Source organism: Tarenaya hassleriana, unplaced genomic scaffold (genome assembly GCF_000463585.1).
Source record: "Tarenaya hassleriana unplaced genomic scaffold, ASM46358v1 Cleome1, whole genome shotgun sequence".
Taxonomy (NCBI): Eukaryota; Viridiplantae; Streptophyta; class Magnoliopsida; order Brassicales; family Cleomaceae; genus Tarenaya; species Tarenaya hassleriana.
This window is the reverse complement of record NW_010960187.1, coordinates 6642467-6663775: the sequence shown is the minus strand read 5'-3', so window position 1 is coordinate 6663775 and position 21309 is coordinate 6642467. Positions and strand designations below refer to the sequence as shown.

The following is a 21309-nucleotide window of genomic DNA, read 5'->3' as shown; positions in this document are numbered from 1 at the left end:
AATCTATTGAATTCAAATTAATTTTTGAATTAGTTTGATATAGATTGTTTTAAATTGAATCAATTGAATTTGAATATGAATGACCTTAAAGTTTTGGATAATATAACTTTTAGAAACAATAATTTATAATTTAACATTAAATCCAGATAATAAATCTAACATAGACAAATAAAAAACTTCAACAGATTTTAGGTTTAGAATAAAAATTGAAAGTCGACTATAACAAATTAAATCCAAAATAATCAATCTTAATTTTGTTATATCATCATCTAGATATTTCTTTTTCTCCTTCTCTATTCTATTTTACCTTCTCCTTTTCTCCTCTTGATTATAATAATCCACCTTGCATTAATTCCAAAATAATGTGTAATTTTGTTGGGCCTAATTAAATAACTCAAGCCCAGCCCAATTACTTAATTGGATAAACTATTCATGTGCGCGTGCTAAATTCCTATAATAAATAATCTTATTTAAATGCGACAAACGATTGGATATATTTGAAATGAAAAATCTAAATAATGGTTTTTTTTTAATAGAAAGAAACCCTAAATAATAATAATAACGAATCGAAAAGAGAACAAATGAATTAAAAATTAAAAAACAAGAAAAACAAAATATAAAAGCATTATGCACCTTATACAAAAATATAATATTTATTGAGATCTTTTAAAAATTGCAGCCTAATCGGCTCTGATTTATAATTCTATTATCACCTCGAAAGAAAAACCAACAAAGGGGTAGTTTAGTAATTCCAAATCTGGATGACGTGGGTCATGAGGATGACATTCAACCAACCGCCATCATTGACCAGACGCGACGAACAAAGGGATTCACAATCGCAAATCGGATTCTCTCTGCCATCACCGGCGGCGGCACGCCCTCTTCGCCCCGGTCTCTCGGGTTTTCCGGTCTCTTTTCGCAATTTTCTTGGCGCTTTCTGTCTCCAGGTAACTTTTTCGGTCATAACTCCGAGTTGTTTTAGATGATCGTACTCGATCGAGTTAATTCATTCATGAGTATCTCGATTTTGTTTCCCGGGGTTTTTTGGAAAAATCTATTAATGCTGGTTTGTGCGAGAATTGTTCGAATTCGAATAATTTTGAAATTCCGTCAAAATTTGTTCAGATGACCCCCGATAGGCGGGGAAATCAGATGAAATTGAGCATGATCGAAACAAATTCATGATTATATAAGCTCTGAAGTTCTTGAATTTTGATTTTTTCTTTTTAACAACCCTCTAAAATTACAGAATTTTCCCCTTTCCTGTGTAAGTTCTCCCAGTCTGGTACTTTTTCCCTGCATTTCATTTTCTTGTTGAGTTCGGAATCATTTCATGTTGAGGTTCGCTTGAAAATTTGATAGGAACAGTGAAGGATCCACATTCTGAATTTTCCACCATCAGTTTTGGTTCGTTGAAAAGTTGGTATTTTGATGAAACATGGATGCTAGTGAAGTTGTTTGTGACGCATTTTGTGCTGAAATTACATTCTGGGCATGTTCCTCCTGTCCAGTTGATCTCCCAAGAATTTGCTTTATGCCAAACTTCCACCTAAACAATCTCAGTTTGTGTCTCTACTCTCTAGTGTTTGCATTTCCCTTTACTCCCTGCTATAGTCTGATCAAACAAAAGCATCTATGATAAAAGAAATATGATTACTAGACTCTGATTCATTGTTAGGTGCCCCATATGTGTATATAATAGTAGATTGCTTCCTTTGCTTTTGTGTTTTTTGGTGTCTCATTCGACTGTGCTACCATATACTTTGTAGCCACGGTTGTAGCCACCACTGAACACAGCACAAACACTGAGCTTCTTGGGCCATGTCGAAACATCGAGCGTAGTTATGGACTGAATATATCAATCTGTTCTCAATATCTGTGACCCAAGGTGTTCTGTCCATATTGAATACTCGTCGATATCTAGTATCTGCTACTAGATGAGGAAGAACATCCTACCAAACGAAGTTTAAATATGTTCAGAGCATAGAAACGCATTTCATTTCATGATGAAGACATGGGTTTTAGTTGGATGAATCGCTTTTACATTTTCAGGGCCTCGTTTTCAAATTCACTATCAGTGATGGCCTACACAGAACATGCGAAGAAAGACAGTACAGAGGTTGAAGACGATGGCAGTTCATCGGTCCAGATCAAAGTCTTGTTCTTTGCCAGAGCTCGTGAGATTGCAGGAGTGCCTGATATAACGATGAAGGTGAGAACGGGTAGCACAGCCCGGAATTGCATGGACGAGCTCGTTGCCAAGTATCCGAGCTTGGAAGATATACGTGGCTGCGTGGTTCTTGCTTTGAACGAGGAATATACAACCGATTCCGCCATTGTTAAGGACAGAGACGAGTTGGCTCTTATACCTCCGATCAGCGGTGGTTAAGGCATTTTCAGTTCCGACAGTCTTTTGGAGCATCTTCTAATGTGTATTTTCTTCGGACACTGCTTAAGTGCGTAGTGTCATCAACATATAATGTGTTGTGTGATTACTTGACAGTGTTTCTCCCTCCTTTATGCTGCAAAGACGAATAAATTCAAATAACTATTGGTAAAAGGTCGAATCACTTGTTCACTCTATATCATTATGGGTCACATCTAATTCTTTTTTTTTTTTCAAAAAGATGGAGGGTATTTTGCCTTTCGGTTTGGATAGATTTTTTCTTATGAGTTTGGCTGTAGATAATTAATTCTATTCAATTTTTATATTGAATTTAATTTAATTATTTCGATTCTTATGTTGAATTTGATTTAGTTTGGTTTTATTAGACTTAGTTTCGATTCAATTTTTTTAAATAAAAATTCTCAAAAATGAAATCTCGGTTTTAATAGATTTTTTTTTAATTTTTCCTGGATTCGGATTCGAATTTTTCACTTTTAAAAAAATGTATATATACATATATGTATTATTCAATTTGAATCCACCTGGTTGGATTGTACTCATAATCCAATGGTCTCCCTTTCTAACCCTACATTTTTTTAGAAAAGTCAGAAATTCACTACATATTTCAAGACAGGCCCATTTAAAAGCCCATTGAATGGTAGGTTATGTGAAGCCATTTAGTTAGTGTTAGGCCCATTAGAGGCCCATTTTCTCAACAAAGTGGCCCATGATAGTGTGATATATATATATATGTGTGTATTCCCTCTTTTTTGTCTTCCGGTCGACGCCTTCCTCAAATTTCCAATTTCTTCGTCGTAGAGAAGGAAGCCATAGCCATGAAGCTCTCCTTCTCAATCCCTTCCAAATCTTCTTCCAAATCCAAAGCTACTCCGATCTTGAATGATAAGGAGGCCACAGACGACGGCAATCGCAAGGAGTTCCTCACCGAATTCGACCCTTCGAAAACCCTAGCGGAATCAAAGCCGAAGTACGTGATCCCTCCTAAAGAGAACGAATGGAGACCCTACAAGAAGATGAAGAACCTAGATCTTCCCCTTCAGTCCTCTACTCCCGGTTCCCTCCTCGAATTCGAGGTCGAGACTCTCTCCAACGATGCCCAGGGCTCCGACAAGATCTCCTTCGGTCTGAATGTTCGCCAGAATAGCAAGAATGATCCAGTTTCGAACGGTGAAGCGGGTGAGGAGAAGAAATCGGAGCCTGTGGAGCAAGTTTTGCTGAAGAGTTTGAGGGAAGATCTGGACCGGCTCCCTGATGATATGGCATTCGAGGATTACGAGGATGTTCCTGTCGAGGGATTCGGAGCCGCTTTGCTTGCTGGGTACGGTTGGAAGCCGGGTCAGGGAATAGGTAAGAACGCTAAAGAGGATGTTAAAGTAAAGGAATACAAGAAGTGGGCTAACAGGGAAGGATTAGGGTTTGATCCGAAGATATCTAAGGCTAGGGAGACAAAGGCAGAAGTGAAAGAGGGGAATGGGAAATCTGACGAGCGTAGAGAGAGTAATGGTGTAGATGGGTTTTCCGTTGGTAAAGAGGTGAGAATTATTGCAGGTAGAGAGATAGGCTTAAAGGGTAAGATTGTGGAGAAATTGGGATTGGATTCAGTTGTTTTGAAGCTTTCCGGTGGTGAAGAGGAAGTGAAGGCGGGTATTGATGAGATAGCAGTTTTAGGTACCAAAGAAGAGGAAAGATGCTTGAAGAAGTTGAAGGATTTGAGGATTAGAGAGGAAAACCAGTCTAGTCATAAGGAGAAAGACAGAAAATCCAGTAAACGCAGTAGAGATACTGAGAGGGGGCATCGAAATGAAGTAGAAGTCGTCGTAAAAGATGACAGGGAACCAACAAGAGACAGAAAACAAAAGATTTCTTGGCTTAGGAGCCATATTAGAGTGAGGGTAATAAGCAAAAATCTGAAAGGTGGTAGATTCTATTTGAAGAAGGGGAAAGTGGTAGATGTGGTCGGGCCAATGACATGTGACATAGCGATGGATGAGACACGGGAATTGGTACAAGGGGTGGATCAGGAGTTGCTGGAGACAGCATTGCCCAGACGAGGAGGGCCAGTGTTGGTTCTGTTTGGGAGACATAAGGGCGTGTATGGGAGTCTTGTAGAGAAGGATTTGGACACAGAGACGGGTGTTGTCCGTGATGCAGATAGTCATGAGATGCTTGATGTTAAGCTCGAACAAATTGCCGAGTTCATGGGGGATCCGAGCGATATCGGATACTAAACATTTTGTATTTGGACTGGTGTCGGGCGAAGAGGAGCTGCTGGTAACTTCAGTTCAGGTACTGACCGTGATCCAGCCTCTTTTATTCTCTTGCCATTTGGTCTTGAAAATCGTATACTTTGGATTGGAATGTACTTGATAAAGCATTGGATATCCTTGTGGATTCTGCAAATTTGCAAAGCAACATGGGCTTAAATTTTCATATAAGCTAACATATCTGTTTCTTTTCATATGCTATTGGCATATATTTGCAATGTTCTCTCTGTCTCGTGTGTTAGTTTTACTGACATGAATTCACTTTGTAGTTTGTAGTTGAGTTTATGTACTAAATAAGAGGACAGAATTCAGATTCCCATGCTTCGTATATGCAAAAGCCTTCAAGATCAGGGTATGAATCTGTATCAGCTTTGTCATGTTCCACTATATCTGGTTTTGACGCTGGTCCAATTATAACGTGTATTTGGCCTTTTTTTTTAATTAATATGTGAAAAATACTGGGTTATTTAATACAGATGTAACATAGTGTAAGGATAATTAGTAGAATGCCTTAATTTCCTATGGTTGTATAATATATGCCCATTTTCTACAGTTTCATTACACAATATCAAAGCCAACGGCTTGATGGTTTCTGTATTTCCGGAAGGCAAACACGTATATAAGATAATGCATACATAGATCAATTGCGTGTGGTTTTCATATGATCGAAAAGCATGTTGTTTAGACTATACAGAGTCATACTGTGTGCTGTTTTTGGTACTACTGGAATGCATGCTGTTTATTTGTTTTCGGCCTGTGCTGTTTTTCTTGTTTAGAAATGCATGTCGTTTGTCCTACAGTTGTCGACTGTAACATAGATCAATTGCGTGTGGTTTTCATAACACAATATCAAAACCAACGGCTTGATGGTTTCTGTATTTCCGGCAAACACGTGTGTAAGATAATGCATACATAGATCGATTGCGTGTGGTTTTCATTTGATCGAAAAGCATGTTGTTTAGACTATACAGAGTCATACTGTGTGCTGTTTTTGGTACTACTGGAATGCATGCTGTTTAATTGTTTTCGGCCTCCACTTCGTGCTGTTTTTCTTGTTTAGAAATACATGTCGTTTTAATTCTACAGTTGTCGACTGAGTGTCGTTTGTCTCGTTTTCGAAAAGCGTGCTATGTCACTCACGTGGAAGCCTGACTTCTTGCTGTTTTTTAAATATGCAGTTTTGCTCATAAAGCCCCTCTTCTAAATTCTTTTATTTTCCCGCATTGCTTTCGCCATATTCTTTTTCCGTGTTTTTTTTTCGTTATTTAATTATCTTGACGGGAAATAAAGTAATGGATTTTCATAGGTTTATTCAAGGTTAAAATTATTTTTTCAATCATATAATATATATGAACTATCTGGACTTCACCGCCGAGAAAGCTCAATAGTCTCAACAGTCTTGAATCTGCTCAACTAATATGGATTTCATCTTAGAATTCACTCACATTCTCTCTCTCGATTCGCAAGAAGACAAGAAATAAAAATATAAAAAGTAAGGAACCCCAAAAATTACGAATTCAAGTTGAACAGTGTGTTCAACCTTACGTCTCGTGAGAGAGATAAAGATCTTTACTATGTATGTGTACAGTTTACAAGATATCGATACGATTTTTTTCGAAATCGAGAATTTATACCCAAATTCAAGCCCTGACTCTTTCTCACATGACTAACAACCCAGGTTAATGAATTTCCATTTTTGCCTTCGTATTTACTGCTGATTTCAACACGACGTCGTTATTTCATACTAGAATTTCTATCTCAAATCAAGTCTTTGACAACTCTGTGTTTTATTAGATAATCACCAAAATATATATTGATATTGTTATGTTGGATGTTAATATCGTTCAGCATGGATCTTGTAGAAATATAATAAACGGTAAAAAATGAAAGGAAAATTGTGAATTGCTAGTCAATTTTTTTCGAGCAATTTCTATATATTTTTGGCTAAAATACGAAAACTACGACAAGAGCGGTACATATCGAAATTCGAAGACAAATTGATTAAAAAGGCCGAAAGAATAAGGATGAGTGAAGCCTATAAAAGCCCAATAAGAGATTTAAATTCGAAACGCGGAAGACCCAATCCGAAGACAAATTACAAGTAGATCCCATACGATCCACACCCACTCTCAAAGGTAGCGCGTTTTCATCACGCGCCCATTTCCCCTGGATTATAACCCACGAAATCCCCCCCTTTTAGCGTTGTTTTCTGATTTCGGCGCGTGGACAGCGCTTTCGTTCCGTCGCTCGAATGCTATCATTTTTTTCATTGTATGATTTCTATTCAGATTATTTTGATCTTTTTATTTAAAAAACAAATTTAGCTCCCCACTTATCCTTCAGATTAATATTAATTTTATAGACACAATGTTCGCTATGGAAAAAGGAGAAAAATGTTCTCTTACGCAAAAAGAAAAAATCGCTGTGACAATTAAATTCGAAAGGCATGTTGTTTAGACTACCCAGAGGCATACTGTATGTCGTTTTTGCTACCATTGGAATGCTTGTTGTTTAATTGGTTTCGGAGTGAACTTCCTGCTGTTTTTCTTGTTTAGAAATGTATGTCGTTTTACTTGTAGAGTTGTCTGAGCGTTGCTTGTCTTGTTTTCGAAAAACGTGCCATGTAACCCACATGGCAACCGACTACTTGCTATTTTCTGAAAATGCAGTTTAGCTCATGAAGCCCATCTTTCTGAATTATTTTATTTCCCCACAAAGCTTTCGTCATATTCTTTTTCCGTGTTTTCCTTCCTAGGACTGAACACGGGTCGGATACCCACGATTTTGGAAATATCCGTCTTCGTCTTCATGAATTTTGTGAAAACAAAGGCTCATTATCACCGAGTACCCATTGACTGAGTATCCGTATATAAGAGACGGATATCCGGGTACCCGTATATATAAAATATTTTTTTAAATAAATATAAACTAAATATTTAGTAAAATTATACTATTTAATTTTAAAATATGTTTAAAATATAAAAGAAATTATATATCTTTGAATATATATAGATTAATAGAAGTTTTTTAAATATATATATTAATTTTTAAAAGTTAAAATATAATATTTAAATAAAAAAGTTAAAAAATATAAAAATATTTAATCATTTTTATATATTTATAGATATCCGCGGGTATCCGTCTTAAAATCCATATCCGTCTTCGTTTTCATCTTACAATATCCATTATCTTCTTCATTCAATGTCGACTACCCGTTTTTCGAATACGTTAACGGTTTTAAATGCCCAGCCCTATTCCTTGGTTCTTTAATTAAGGTGCCAAGATTATTCGTAAACCACACCGTCGAAAACCAATCAGAGGCCTCTCTGTAGAAAAAGCACCCTTTCATTACTTTTACACCATTTGCGAGAACATCGTATGTCTCGTGACATGATTTGTACCATTAACCTGAAAAACATTCTGCCTTTACACAAGAGTTAACGAACGAGTTCTTGCTGTGCGATCCAACACTGGTCGTGTTCAGGATCCGTGTGTCAATACCGACTTACCATTTTGCTCTTCTTCTATCCACAAGCATCACTAAAACACAGACACCTTCCTATATCCAATCATCAGGAAGTGAATTACCGGTAATCAACCATGACAAGAAACGTTATGTTAGTGATTAGTTCAATGCCAGCGCGGACTGGACCGACTGATGCTATCCAGCGTTGAACCAAGAGCCCTCCTGCTGTACTCTCCGTTCGGAAAATGCCCATACCCATTAGAGTGAGGTGATACCCCAGGCGGAGGCGGTTCTGCAAATGCCAAAGAAATGTATACGTGAACTTCCATCCCTTCCTTACATAGAGGAGTGGTATGAGCAACACTTTTATGACATCGTTTTGTTCATATTTTTGGGTAAAGGAAAATGATGTTCATCTTTTGTTAATGTGTGATTTCAGCTAAAGAACAGGTTCCAATGGCGTTTGTGTGCAAGGCTGATCATTTAGATATCTTGGCTTCGAACTTTTGATACCTTTCTCAACCTCTTCAACAAACCTTCAACTCAAGATTGTTATAACTAGCTATTGATTCAGCTAATTTGGATATTTCTCATGAAACCTCTGATATCTCCCGCAAGCTTCTACCACATCAAAATATCCACACGGATCAAGAGGACAAAGAAAAAGAAGGCATACATACCTTGAGAGTAGTAATCCATAGGAGGAGGAGGAGGATACAAAGGAGAGGCAGCAGAGAACCTCTCTGAATGCGGAGCCATACCCATAACCATTTCTGTATTTTCCAAGGACAGAGAATGAGGTCTGGTCCCTGCCCTGTGACCCGAAATCGCAGCAGACTGCGAGTTTGGCGGAAACTTGTCCTGCCCAGATATCTATTCAGAGACATCTCAAGTAAATCAGCACCAGAACATAATTACCAACACGAATTCGTAGAATCGTGGCAAGCAAGCAAGTATATTGCCAAAAACAAGAAAAAAGGACTTGCATTGAACTTGAGAGTTCGGTTGTAGAGAGTGACAAGACCGGAGAAGAGCTTGACGGCGTATTCGGCGATCTCCTCAGTTTCATACTCGGCGAACGCGAAGCCTTTGGGCTTATCGGTTTCTTTATCCCGAGGGATGTGTAAATCTACGACTCGACCAGCTTCAATCATGATATCGTACAACACCCTGTCGCTGACCCTCTCGTCAATGTTGCCTGTTTCACCATTTCGAACGTTAAAACTCTACATGCATTTTCCCAATATCAAATTGGAAGAAAACTGAAACGGAAAATGCAAGAAAAGGCCCGTTTTCACCGGGACAGATACGGGATTTCGAATTATACGAGGATAATGGAATTAAGCAGATTCATAAGATTCGAGCGGCGTAGATTCATCAACAATAGACAAAAATGGGGGAAAGAAGAAAAGAAAAGAAAAGAAAAGAGGAGAATCTTATCAAATAGAAACTCACCGATGTAGACGGTGCGGTTGGAATTGCCTGACATGGAAGCTACGCCTTTGATTTGATCGGTGCGAACTGAAACCCTAGTGAGAGCAAGAAGAGACGATGAAGAGGAGAAGAGGTGGCTACATACACGGAACAAATAATTAAAGTTTCAGGAGGGTAGAATGGTAATTAAACGTGCAAAGTAAGACAAAATTGGATTTCCATTGGAGCTTTGGTGCGTTTATTTTTTATTTTTTTATCTTTTGGGTAACACATTGGTTAAATTTATTTTTTATATATATATATCAATATTTAACTTTTCACTCATTAAATAATTATTACAGAGAGGGTAGAGAGAGATATTGTCAGTGGCTTTCTTTATAGAATCCTTCTCTTTGGCCAATTAACTGGCAAATCAAAGATTGTGGAAATTGTGAAAATGGGTGGTGGTTCTTCTTTAGCATTTGAAAGACGTTACCCGCTGTAAAAATATTTGTGACACACACTTTTGGAATAAAGGAATACGATAGTGGGTTCATGACTGTGAAAGAATATTTACTAAAACGCAGGATCAACAAGACTATAACCGCATGTTCATGATTATTACTGTCAGGTGAAATTAACCAAATGCGTACCTGAAGGGATCATACCCATCATTAGTTGCGTTATGCATTCTAAGAATGAAGATGTGCACTAACAGTGTATTCCTCTCCACATCCGCATTTGGAAATGTAAGAAACTCCCTGAAATCACCACATGAAACCCACACGGTCATATAGTTGGAAAACTAAATCAAAACTATTGCCAAAATTTACCTTCAGCTTCTCAGTTTGACCACGCAGTGAATGCAGATACTCAGTCTCCCCAGATTCATCTGACGAGAGGGCGGTGTATTCCTCTTCGAGAATCTTTGTATCCATTGACGACAACTCTGGCTGCAATTGGTAAAAAAAATTTACAGAAGTACCATGGCTGAAACAGGTAAAACATCATAAAGACTAGAGTGAAGCAGTAGGCCATCTGGATTCATTTAGATGTAAGCATGCGATCTAACGATTACCTTCCTGCGGGAAACGCAGCTGGAAAAGATTGCATAGAGTAATTACCTTAAACTCGTTAGCCTTGTTCTGCTGATTTTTGATCAAGAGCCTCATCTGAAACAAAAATTATGCCGCAATGAGAGGAGCTGGAGAAGACATAACTGTAGCAAAAAATAAACTATTTGTTTTCAGAACTATTTGTTTTTAGAACTATTTTAGGAATTACTGAAACAGGAAACCCTTACCGAGATGATTTTCGGAAAATATAAGAACAACTCAAAACTAACCAGAGGACAAACCACATTTGAAGATGAAGAAAAGTTATCTGAAGTTACAACCTTGTTGTTCTCCTGGATAAGGTCGGATTTCATCTGTCTTGTTTCGTCCAGTTTTGCTTTAGCAGAATCCAACAGTTTCATCACCTTTTCCCCCCTCTCATCTTGCTGAAGTTTCAATATCCAATAAAAAGGTACAAAAAAAATTTTAAGCTTTAATGGCATGAATCGTTACAAGTATCATTATCTAAAGACGCATTCAGTTCATTGAGCTAAAACTAGATAGTATAAGATGATGTACCCAGGAAAAGAAAAACTCAGTTGTATGGGTAAAGAGAGAACATACCTGCCCTTGTTTACCGGACTCTTTACTTCCATGAGAAACAAACCAGCCCTATGGACCAGAATATAACAAAAGGAAAGACAGCCATGTCAATACAAAGTAAAAACGCAGTTGGGTGTGGGTGGACACATGAAGAGATGCACATAACAGACCTGTTGCTCCTCTAGCTTAGTCCTAGTGTCCTCTGCAATCTTTGCGTAGTCAGAACTGCCATTTGAAACAATAATCAGAGACAATCACTTGACTGCAATCTAACCCAACAGTTCTGGATGCGGCAGATTGCGCTTTGAAATACCGTTTCACTGCAAGTTTGGCAGATATGCTGAGTCGTTCTTGTTGAATGAGCTCTAGAGTCTACAATAAAGGATGATATTGTACCAAGGATGAGCAGCATATTATATGAAATGCTTCACCAAAAGCTTAACTTATTAGATTCATGTATAAATTTCAGCTAGGCCTCAGCAGATATATTCGAGTGTAAAAGAGGATGATACCTGTGCAAGGGTTGATGAATCAGATTCCATACTTGATATTTTTCTCTGTTTCTCAAGTATCTGTGAGCAAATTCCACCCTTTCTCCTCATCATCTGCTCTGTTTCATCTTCTAGTTTCTTCAATTCAGATCTTGCTTCAAAATAGTGATACAAGAATAAGAAAACGACAGAGTGTATACTATATTATTATGCCAAACATTCTGCTTTTTATGGAAAAAAGTGTGCATGAACAGAAGAATCAGCTTAAGCTGAGTCTAACTGCGGATCCAAGATGTCGGGCTCGAATAAAAGCTACTAATAAGATTCTCAAAAACTGATCCCAGGACAAACCAATATTCCAGAAGAGGACTGCGTTTTTTCTTCTTTGGGTAGAAGAGGGATTTGAACTTTGAGATATGTCCATCACTTACTGTTCTGGTTTTCAATGATGAATTTGCAAATAGTAAAAGGATTTGAATAGTTAAACATAAAGCAAACTTGATGCATCATAACCAGTATCCGAAAACAACAGGAAGGTTAGGGAATTTAACGAGAAGAAAGAGTGTATCGCAGTCCTAGTATAGAAACGTACGGAACCTGAATTCTGGCTACACAGATTTCAAAATTAAAAGCACTGTAGTACTACGACTCTCACAATCGACGGAATGCGAAACATTAGTACAGATTTCCACCAAGAACGCCAAAGGACGACTAAAACCTACCTAGCTATCGCAATGGTCCAAGTATTCTAATGAAAACTATGGAATTTGAGAACGATTAAACGGAAAGTGAGAGCAAATTAACCATGATCGAGATCTCTTTCCAAGGTTTGTATGGTGGTGATCTGCATCTGCTCCTCAACCGAGACCTTCGCCGCCTGATCTTCCACATCTAAAATCAATGGAGTCGACACCAAAATCAGATCCCACAAACTATCACAGAGCACAATTCTTTAGAAGACCAAAAGTTATAGCGGCGAACCGGTTAGATACCGTTCATCTGGGAGCGCAGAGTCTTCACGTACTGCAAATACTCCTCCATGTCTCTCTCTGACTTCAACCTGTAATCACAAACGATCCAAGCAGAGACAGAGATTCAATTCATTGAAGATTTTGGATCATATCTCACCAGGAACCAAGAACTTGACGCGGACATCACCTTTCGAGCAAAATCAAAAAAGGCGATTGGAATTTGAAACTGCGAGGGAAAGAACGAAAACGAAGGGGGCATTTTATACGACGATAAATATATATAGGGTTCGGGTCGACCCGCTCAAATGATTTCGGGCTTTTGGTTTTAAGCCCAATTCGAAACCCAATAGGCCCATACCAATTTGAAACTCGAATGATATTTCGGATATGAGCCGATTTCGGGTCGGTTATTTTAGTATAATAGTTGATTTCTTTGGAAATTTGGGTTTTTTGATAAATATTAATATTATTGTGCGTTCTGCACGAAATATATTTTTATTTTCTTTCCATTTCTTTTTTTTTTAAGAATACTCTCACATAAAACTAAATTCAGTCCCACTAATATTGTATTGATTGGAAGATTATCCCTCCAGCTAAACCTTTTAAAAAATTCAAGAACAATATATTTTTTCTGTAAAGTTCCATTTGAGTTCAGATTTTTCTCTCTCTCGAATTTGTTGACTATATTATATATTGATTCCCAATATAAATCCTTCTCATTTTGTAATTTTGATTTTTTTTTTTCTATTTTCGTCGTCTCCGCGTCAAAGAGATAAACGAATGAAACAGACAGATGCCGTTTAGTGAAAGCTGAATGCTTCACCTGAAACTCTGCCACCGCTCCTCTCTTCTTCTTCTTCTTCATTCAATTCCTACAAAAATCACAACATAGTTGCATCGAATCCGATATCTGCGATCTGGGCTCTTCAGTTCTCGATCCAAATCTCTCTCTCTCTCTCTCAGTAACCGAATAAGGACACTGAGACCGGTTTGGTGTCGTGCTTTTTGTCGGCTCTGGGACATTGTTATTACTGGGTGATGTCTTACAACAATCCAAACCCAAATCCAGAGAATATCTGCTCACCGACAACCGCCACGACCTCGCCGGATGCATTTCGGGAGCTGAAACTCTACCAAGCTTTCATTTTTTCAGTGCCCATCTGCTTCACACTCATTATCCTCTTCCTGTTTTACTTCATCTACCTTCATCGCCGCAGCGTGGATTGGTCTTCTATCGGAATGCGGAGCAGTTTCATCACCAGCAACCCTCTCTCCATGGTTGTCTCTCTTGTCCTTTGAATCTCCAGCCTTTTCTTATGGGTTCTGTCAGTGACGATTCGTGGGTTTTAAGAACGTGTTCTTTTCCTTGATCAATCTTCTTTCTTTTTTAGCTTTTATGGGTTTGTTCCGTGACGATTCGTGGGTTTAAATTAAATGTGGACAGGCTGAATTAGGGCTGAGCAAAGAAGTGAGAGAGATGCTCCCCATTGTCGTCTACAAGGAGAGCTTCTCCGTCACGGATTCACAGTGAGTTTCCAGATTGGAAAATTTTTTATCTTTTTACTGAATTTGGGTACCCAGAGGGAGATATTTTAAGGGTTTATCTTCAGAAGAACAAGGATAGTGACAGAATGTTGAAACAGTTGTTAGGTAACGTGATATGACTAAGACCAAAGGAATCAGTAGCACTACTCTTTGGATGGCGGTGCATATAAGATGTAACTCCTGAGAATGTAGCAGTGCTATTCCAAATCTAGCTTGCCAGATTCTCAAACCTTAAAGCCATTGATTCACTGATCTGCAACCAGTGGTGTGTATAGCCCACCCAAGAATGTAATCTGTATCTTGAAAAACAGTTCGGGATCCATTCATAAGAACCGTCCATACCTACAAATCGAGCTGAATCCAGCTTGTGTTTTTTCTAGAGCCACTTGTGAAAACTCCTGCAATACATGATTTGGTGTGATTCACAGATGCTCGGTTTGCTTAGGGGACTACCAAGCAGATGACAAGCTTCAACAAATACCAGCATGTGGGCACACATTCCACATGGACTGTATCGACCAATGGCTCACAACACACACTACTTGCCCTCTATGCCGTCTCTCTCTTGTCCCCAAGTCCAGCCAGAGCCAGCCCCATCACACGGAAGGCCCTGTTTCTGACACAGAGAATTCTGATAGAGCCTCTGCTCAACCAGAGCCTCAGCCATCTGAATCAGTAAACCACAGCAATGTCGACCAAGAACGTGTGAGGGATGAGACTGAGTGTAGCCGAGATACAGAGGCCTTGAAAGAAAAGGACAAGGATGAACAAGACAGCACAGGAACTTCGGATGCTTGTTGTAATCCCGGACATTGTTAAAAGCTTTAGCCTTTCGAGAATTTCGTGTAAAGGGTCTGCTACTTTTGTTGTTGTAACGTTAATAGGAGCGAATGGGAATGGCAGCTTTGGATAGGAACTATGTTCACAATCGCATCCTCGGTTTTTGGGATCAACCCATTTCATGTTATGATATGAATCGATCATAGAGGAGGCAGAATTGTCAAAAACTACTGCTAAAAATCTGAACTTGTTTCATCACCATCGGTTGTGGCCACGGTAAAAAAGAAAGAACAGAAGAGATGAGTTTACGTTGTTGGAGCCAAGTTAAGAGTGGTGAAACGAATATAAAAAGGGGAAGTTGTTGAAGGCTGACAGCGTGAAGTCCAGAGAGGGACGTGTAACCAAATGAGCAAAAATCTGAGGTATCCACTGTTTCGGGTTACTGCTTTGATCTTTGAAATGGCAAAACAAAATCGGAGGTTGGAATTCTGAATCTATCTCGTCAACTGCATCGAAGTAGATAGACCCTTGTCTGGTTTCACTGCTTTTGCTTTTGGTATCGCTTTCGGGACCACGAGCTTGGGTTTGGTCCTCTGATTCTGACTTTTCCTTTAGGGTCGAGTTTCTTTCGTTTTCTTCACAGATAGGGATCCAAGTTGATACCTTTGCTCATGCCCAAGAACCCTAAGACAGGCATGAGGGAGTTCATCCTGGATTTCGAGTACATAGCCGAGGGATTTTGTTGGTACTTTCTTCTTGCCTTTGACTTCTTCGCTGACAAGTTCATCGCAGCTGCTCTTCTTATCGTTGCCCTAATCGAAGACTTCACCACTTTCCTCTTTTGCCTCAACTTGATCGCTTAGATTCTCCAAAATCCCCAACCTTTAATTTCGTTTGTCCGACCTTCTTTCTCTGCCATGGGTCCAACCCAGAACACTGTTCATTACTGCTGTGTCTCGAGAGACAACCAGATTCTGTACTCCTACAATGGCGGAGACCCCATCACCACCGCCAAGAACCTCGCCGCCTTGTGCTTGGAAAAGACTCCGTCTTTTCACAAATGGTACTTCGAAACTATTGGAAAGAGGACTTTTGGTTTCCTGATGGAAGATGGGTTGGTGTATTTCGCCATTGTTGATGAAGGTCTAAGGAGATCTCGTGTTCTTGAGTTTCTGGAACATCTGAGGGACGAATTCAAGAAAGCTGCCAAGAGAAATTCCAGAGGAAGCTTCTCCGGGATGATAAGTTCTGTCAATGCCCTTCAAGAGCAGCTTGTTCCTGTTGTCTGCAAACTCATAGCCTCACTGGAGCGTGTTTCTGAGACAACCTGCGATCTAAAGGCTAACCTCACTTGTCTTTCCTCATCATCACCGGCTGTTGAATCCGCTGAACAAAGCGAAGGTTCTAATTCCACGAAAGCCCCGCTTTTGGGCAGATCAATCAAGCAAGAGAAGAAGAAGAAAGGGAAAGATCATGTGATCTCGTTTAGGGGAATTGAGCTAGAGGAACACCGAAAATCTACAGACAGAGAAAACAAGAGTGAAGGGTCTGATGCAAATTCTGCAGCATCGTCATTAGAGAAGGATTACCCTCCGAGAAGGGGACGATCTGGCGGTTCTCAGAATATCGAAAGGAAATGGCGTCGACAAGTTCAGATTGTTCTTGCCATCGATGTTGCTATTTGTTTGACGCTGTTCGGTATTTGGCTTGCTATTTGTCAGGGCATTGAGTGTATACGTTCCTGATGGATTCATCCACAGGTCTCTTCCCTTCTGCAGCTCTGTCACGGTTGATATATACAACTGAGAAATCCAAGTTCTACTTTTTCATACGAGTCGGTGATCAATTCTTCAAGGGGCTCCTGCACTAAGAATTGTGATGTGAGGTACGAGGTTTAAGTCTACTTTAGCTTGTGTATAACTCAGGTGATCGTTCATGAACTCTGCAATTTTACGAATGAAGTTTCAAGAACTGCTTTAGCTTGAACACGGGTTGGTAATCATATTGATTGGTACAGTTTCGTTTTCCTCGTGCAAATAACTCGAAGTGTGTAGCCTGAGATATGGAGCTGTCATATTCGTTTGGGATAACATGCTCTTGTTGATGTGAATGAAGTGAACTTCCTCTGTTTGCTCAGGACAAAGCTTTTAGTGTGTAATGTTTGTTCCACTTAAAAAGCTTCAAGAACTGCTTATTGTCTCTGCATAGACAGATCACTGTGCTCCTTCTTTGTTTCTTTGTTCTGTGTTGATTGCAATGAATCCTGAATCTTATACTGACAGGTTATGCGGGAATATAATGTAATAAGAAACTTGAGTTTATACAAGAAGATAACGTAATAAGAAACGACAGAAGTAATATATGACAAACGCTTGTTCATCCCCAAGCCCCATGGATGGAGAATGAACATTTGTTTCTACATGGAATCAGAATCAAAAGGAAAGCTCATAAGCTGGGGAATACATAAGAGAGTCTTGCAGAGTTTTCATCTTGGAGAAGATAAGAGATAACACAGAGGGAAGAGAGATAAGAGAGATGAAGGGTACCCCTCACCTGAATCCTAACCATGGTTGGTTAACTAGTTGGCTGAGTCAGAGAATAACCCAAAGGGAGCCAAAATATATCCCTAAAGGCAAAGATGCAGATGCATATGCAAATAACCCCGCATTCCATCAGCGGAGTTGTTGAATATGGTGTGTTGTCTATCCTAAGTTAGTTCAGCTGTAGCTAATACTCCAAAGCTTAGCCACCAAGAATTTACATGGTTCAGCAAAAACACATTTGCCTTCCCTTCTGGCCTCAAGGGAAGTCATTCTCCATGCCCGGTTTGATGTCCGGGTATCTATCTACTAAGCTAACACTATAAAAATACGATCTTTTCACGCTCCTAGTTCTTCCATTACCACGACTAAATGCTACAAAGCTATGAAATGCAGAAAAGGTTACACCTTTGCACCTCCTGCCTCATAATCTCCGCGGCTGTTCAGTACTTTGAGCCTTTCCCAAGGAGATCCTTATTTCTATTCTTGTTGATCAGCCATTCCTAAGGCTTTAAGGTTTCTACAAAACTGCTTGCCCTTTTGGGGCACAGACCAAATTATCTTTTTTCTGACTTAGCTGATACTCCTACACAGCTTGAATGGGCTAAAACTTGAAAGAAACCTTCTTCCAGAAGCATATGATGCAATGACAAAATGAGAAGGAAAAAAAAAAGCAGCAATGCGTGTGATGATGGTCCAGCTTAAACCCCTATGTGAGGCTTAAGTGGAAGTAGCCAAGATGCCCAAATTCCAAATATGGGCTCTTGCCTTTTGAGTTAGAGACAAGGGGAATGGGGCAACCATGGTTAGGCCACAGGCGTGCACTGGTACTTCAGAGGCATACAGATGAAAGTGGTACTGAAGCATCATGCCTCAGCAATTTGAGTGGGCCTTAACACAAGTCCTCATGGTCAAGCCTGGGGCACTGCAAAGCACACTGCTGAGGAGATCAATATCTCTCGGTTTTTCCAGTTACATATAAAGAGCAACAGACATACAGATTGTACAAACCTGGTGGAATGGTTGGAGAAGGTGCAAGAGACACTGGTGAACCATTGTGGTGCGGGTAATTGCTCCCGGGAGATGAAGCAAGAGCAGAGTAGTGAAACAGGTGATTCGGGTAGTGGACAGAGGCATAACCAGTGGCAGGTCCATTTCCTTCCGCAAACTGGAGATACGGGTAGAATGCAGTTGCCGCCATGCCAGCCATTGTTCCATTGCCATACATGGGATGCTGAGCAGCTGCCCCTCCATATACATTGTAGTAGCTCTGATGTCAAAACATCTCAATCAAATCAACTAACTCTCTTTCAGTAACTACAACACTAGCAGTGACAGCCACAACAAGAAAGCATGATAACATACCGTCGGGTAGTTGTAATCCATCGGGTAGGACGAATACCTAAAAGAGTTGTAAGACACCAGAGGGAAGATTCTCAGACTACTAAAGTACGATGAGTTTCTGCAAAAGAGAAGATATCGAATGGCAAAGTACCCGAAAAGATTAGAGTAAGGAAGAAGAGCGGAATGAAAAGCAGCAGTTCCCCCGAAGTGAGTCTTGAAAGGGCTAGCAACTTTAATGCCTCTTCCTCCTGCTTGCACTGCCAGAAAAACACACCATAGAATATCCTCTCAGACATTTTGGTCGCAGCAAAACTAAGACAAGACATATTGGTAACAAGACATCAACAAAGCTCATTAAATAGATATTAACAAGTGTTTAGTGTTTAACTAGTGCAGAGTTAGAGAGAGAGATTGAGAGAGAAAAGATTACTCCAAGTAATTAAAGGGAAAGAAAAATGCTAACCAGTAGGATTAATCCAACTAGGTCCAAGGATGTGTATGTGTACACACCCCACATGGCTTTCATTTATGATATTTGATTCAACTTTCTTCTATTTTGACATATCTAACATCAAATTTAACCATAAAATTTTTTAAGAACCCTAAACTCGCTATTAACCGACGATATTTGATTCATCTTTCAACAAAATTATAGTTTTTTTCCCGCGTCAATCATCTTTCAGCATTTTTTTCATAAACGATAGTTAGATCTGGAGAAACATTCCTGTCTCCATACTGAGGGTATGTTTTTCCGCCCAGATCCAATACGATGAAGAATCACTAGATAGAAGTCAAGCAAAGTACCATGATTCGGAGAAGAGGGTTTGGATCTCTGAACACCAAAAGCAGCGAGATTGCAATTGGCCCTTCTTCCGTCAATGACGGGAGATGGATCTACGCACGCCTTCTGGGCAGCTTCAGCTTCACGAAAAGTCACCTGCAAAAATAAAAACCATTATTCAGATCCATAAAGCATAAAGAAGCTAAATCTCTGAGCCACCAAACGAAGAAGAAGACAACGGAGAAGAAGAAAATGGAAGGTTTACAAAGCCATATCCTTTGGATCTGCCGGTGGTTTTGTCGGTGATGACAACAGCCTCCAAAATGTCGCCAAACTGTTCGAAGTAATTCCTCAGAGAGTGTTTGTGGGTTTCCCACGCCAATCCTCCCACGAACACCTTCGTGAACGTCGTGTCCTCCATTGTCCTTCGGCTTTGTGATCACAGAAACAAACCCAGATAATTTTTGGTGAAGTAGTGAATTTAGGATATGGAAGCAGAGTAGTGGTTGAGATCGGAGAGAGAGACGAGGGAAGTGGATTCAAGGAAAAGTGAGGGAGAAACAAAAAGACGCAGTCGCACTCATGAATTATTTATCCACTTTTATTTTTTTTTTCACAAATCTCAATGATAATTATGTACGGTCACTTGTAATAAAAAAAAATCAAAGATTTTGTCGAGATATTGTCTCCTGATTTTTTTTTTTAATTTCATGAGGTGAGCCCCAAAAGAAATTCAAGTGCCTAATTGTTTTAAAATAACATAAACTCGGGATACATTTTTATTCTATTTAAAAAAACGATAATTAATTCTGTCCACTATATAATATTTTCACAAAATGTATTTTAAAAGTGTCAAAATCATTCATTAAGAGCTCCTTTCTATTTTGTTCTTAATTCGATTTAATGAGGGAAAAAAAAAGTTGAGATTTACAGCAGTGTAGCATGCATCATTGAAATGGAAACAGAGGGAAAAAGAAGGAAAGCCAAAAGGCAGAGTTGTCTCCCCAGGCTTTTATCCCTTCTTCATCATCACAGCCTCACCCATTCATTTTTTTTACAGCTCATCGAGTGGGTCCCACATCCAGCTCATAAAGGCCACCTCATTGGGCCTGCAACCAATTAGTGGGCCCATTATTAATTTGCGGGAGTTAAAGCTATCGGGCCGTAATAGGCCCAAATAACAAGGGCTATTGGACCCAATAAGGCCTGGCTCAAATTGGGCCAATACTATCTATTCAACTCTCAAGTCACGTTGACAAGAACCGAAACCAATCGATTTTATCCGAACCAGATTAAAAAACCGACCGAAATAAGATCATAACCGAGATAATCGAACCGGATGTTAAGTCAGAAACTTTTTTTCCAACTCGGTTAAGTCAAAATACAAAACATCCAAAACGAAATCAAATCGAACATCCTCTCGAAAACAAATAAATTAGCGTGAAAATGAATTAAGAGCAAATAATAGATGGAATATGGAGATACGGGAAAACCCCCAAGTGAGATGGTTAAGGGGCATGGTGAGAAACCATGAGGTCTGGGGTTCGATCCCTACCGCCTCCTTAGACTCTCACCTGTCGCCTGTCAGTTACGGCTGATTTACCTCCCGCGTGTGTATTGCAGGCTCGTGCGCGTGGGCTTGGGATTTT

At 39.5% G+C, this 21309-nt stretch overlaps 7 protein-coding genes across 8 annotated transcripts; 4 read left to right on the top strand and 3 right to left on the bottom strand.

The window, feature by feature from the left end:
• Positions 1-798: 798 nt before the first annotated feature.
• Positions 799-2583, top strand: LOC104815816 (molybdopterin synthase sulfur carrier subunit). The gene is made up of 2 exons (XM_019202086.1): positions 799-947; positions 2053-2583. Exon 2 carries the CDS (start codon positions 2081-2083, stop codon positions 2387-2389), a length of 309 nt encoding a protein of 102 aa, XP_019057631.1. The 5' UTR covers positions 799-947; positions 2053-2080; the 3' UTR covers positions 2390-2583.
• A 589-nt stretch (positions 2584-3172) lies between these two features.
• Positions 3173-5268, top strand: LOC104815806 (protein MOS2). Its single transcript, XM_010544364.1, has 2 exons — positions 3173-4693; positions 4941-5268. Exon 1 carries the CDS (start codon positions 3223-3225, stop codon positions 4633-4635), a length of 1413 nt encoding a protein of 470 aa, XP_010542666.1. The 5' UTR covers positions 3173-3222; the 3' UTR covers positions 4636-4693; positions 4941-5268.
• Positions 5269-7998: 2730 nt separating this feature from the next.
• On the bottom strand, positions 7999-9704 carry LOC104815789 (splicing factor 3B subunit 4). The gene is made up of 4 exons (XM_010544348.1): positions 9593-9704; positions 9124-9335; positions 8818-9010; positions 7999-8429 (listed from the first exon to the last, which is right to left on the bottom strand). The coding sequence occupies exons 1-4, from the start codon at positions 9624-9626 to the stop codon at positions 8302-8304; spliced, it is 567 nt and encodes a 188-aa protein (XP_010542650.1). The 5' UTR covers positions 9627-9704; the 3' UTR covers positions 7999-8301.
• Positions 9705-10110: 406 nt separating this feature from the next.
• Positions 10111-12895, bottom strand: LOC104815798. Its single transcript, XM_010544358.1, has 11 exons — positions 12858-12895; positions 12692-12759; positions 12504-12590; positions 11721-11854; positions 11522-11580; positions 11379-11433; positions 11230-11277; positions 10947-11051; positions 10675-10722; positions 10384-10503; positions 10111-10311 (listed from the first exon to the last, which is right to left on the bottom strand). The coding sequence occupies exons 2-11, from the start codon at positions 12738-12740 to the stop codon at positions 10243-10245; spliced, it is 774 nt and encodes a 257-aa protein (XP_010542660.1). The 5' UTR covers positions 12741-12759; positions 12858-12895; the 3' UTR covers positions 10111-10242.
• Positions 12896-13416: 521 nt separating this feature from the next.
• LOC104815780 (RING-H2 finger protein ATL7-like) lies at positions 13417-15131 on the top strand. Its single transcript, XM_010544336.2, has 3 exons — positions 13417-13948; positions 14115-14197; positions 14644-15131. Exons 1-3 carry the CDS (start codon positions 13709-13711, stop codon positions 15032-15034), a joined length of 714 nt encoding a protein of 237 aa, XP_010542638.1. The 5' UTR covers positions 13417-13708; the 3' UTR covers positions 15035-15131.
• Positions 15132-15242: 111 nt separating this feature from the next.
• Positions 15243-17771, top strand: LOC104815757 (phytolongin Phyl1.1-like). Its single transcript, XM_010544307.2, has one exon. It carries the CDS (start codon positions 15913-15915, stop codon positions 16738-16740), a length of 828 nt encoding a protein of 275 aa, XP_010542609.1. The 5' UTR covers positions 15243-15912; the 3' UTR covers positions 16741-17771.
• Positions 17327-20230, bottom strand: LOC104815766 (RNA-binding protein 38). 2 transcript variants are annotated; one of them, XM_010544324.1, is made up of 6 exons: positions 19926-20230; positions 19684-19816; positions 19031-19136; positions 18901-18937; positions 18547-18805; positions 17327-18460 (listed from the first exon to the last, which is right to left on the bottom strand). In XM_010544324.1, exons 1-6 carry the CDS (start codon positions 20079-20081, stop codon positions 18447-18449), a joined length of 705 nt encoding a protein of 234 aa, XP_010542626.1. In that variant the 5' UTR covers positions 20082-20230; the 3' UTR covers positions 17327-18446. The 2 variants fall into 2 exon arrangements, with proteins under 2 accessions (XP_010542626.1, XP_010542619.1); XM_010544317.1 differs by having other exon boundaries at positions 17327-18472; positions 19926-20229.
• Between the last annotated feature and the right edge of the window lie 1079 nt (positions 20231-21309).

Coding starts and splice junctions, on each gene's coding strand:
- LOC104815816 (XM_019202086.1), top strand. CDS start 2,081: ATGGCCTACACAGAACATGCGAAGAAAGACAGTACAGAGGTTGAAGAC.
- LOC104815780 (XM_010544336.2), top strand. CDS start 13,709: ATGTCTTACAACAATCCAAACCCAAATCCAGAGAATATCTGCTCACCG. Junction 13,949..14,114: donor CCAGCAACCCTCTCTCCATG/GTTGTCTCTCTT, acceptor AAATGTGGACAG/GCTGAATTAGGGCTGAGCAA. Junction 14,198..14,643: donor TTCTCCGTCACGGATTCACA/GTGAGTTTCCAG, acceptor TGTGATTCACAG/ATGCTCGGTTTGCTTAGGGG.
- LOC104815766 (XM_010544317.1), bottom strand. CDS start 20,081: ATGGAGGACACGACGTTCACGAAGGTGTTCGTGGGAGGATTGGCGTGG. Junction 19,817..19,925: donor GATCCAAAGGATATGGCTTT/GTAAACCTTCCA, acceptor TTATTTTTGCAG/GTGACTTTTCGTGAAGCTGA. Junction 18,473..18,546: donor TTCTCCAACCATTCCACCAG/GTTTGTACAATC, acceptor TCTCCTCAGCAG/TGTGCTTTGCAGTGCCCCAG.
- LOC104815789 (XM_010544348.1), bottom strand. CDS start 9,626: ATGTCAGGCAATTCCAACCGCACCGTCTACATCG. Junction 9,336..9,592: donor CAACCGCACCGTCTACATCG/GTGAGTTTCTAT, acceptor ATGGTGAAACAG/GCAACATTGACGAGAGGGTC. Junction 9,011..9,123: donor ACCGAACTCTCAAGTTCAAT/GCAAGTCCTTTT, acceptor GTCTCTGAATAG/ATATCTGGGCAGGACAAGTT.
- LOC104815757 (XM_010544307.2), top strand. CDS start 15,913: ATGGGTCCAACCCAGAACACTGTTCATTACTGCTGTGTCTCGAGAGAC.
- LOC104815806 (XM_010544364.1), top strand. CDS start 3,223: ATGAAGCTCTCCTTCTCAATCCCTTCCAAATCTTCTTCCAAATCCAAA.
- LOC104815798 (XM_010544358.1), bottom strand. CDS start 12,740: ATGGAGGAGTATTTGCAGTACGTGAAGACTCTGCGCTCCCAGATGAAC. Junction 11,581..11,720: donor ATTCATCAACCCTTGCACAG/GTATCATCCTCT, acceptor CCTTTATTGTAG/ACTCTAGAGCTCATTCAACA. Junction 11,278..11,378: donor CTAAGCTAGAGGAGCAACAG/GTCTGTTATGTG, acceptor TCTGGTCCATAG/GGCTGGTTTGTTTCTCATGG.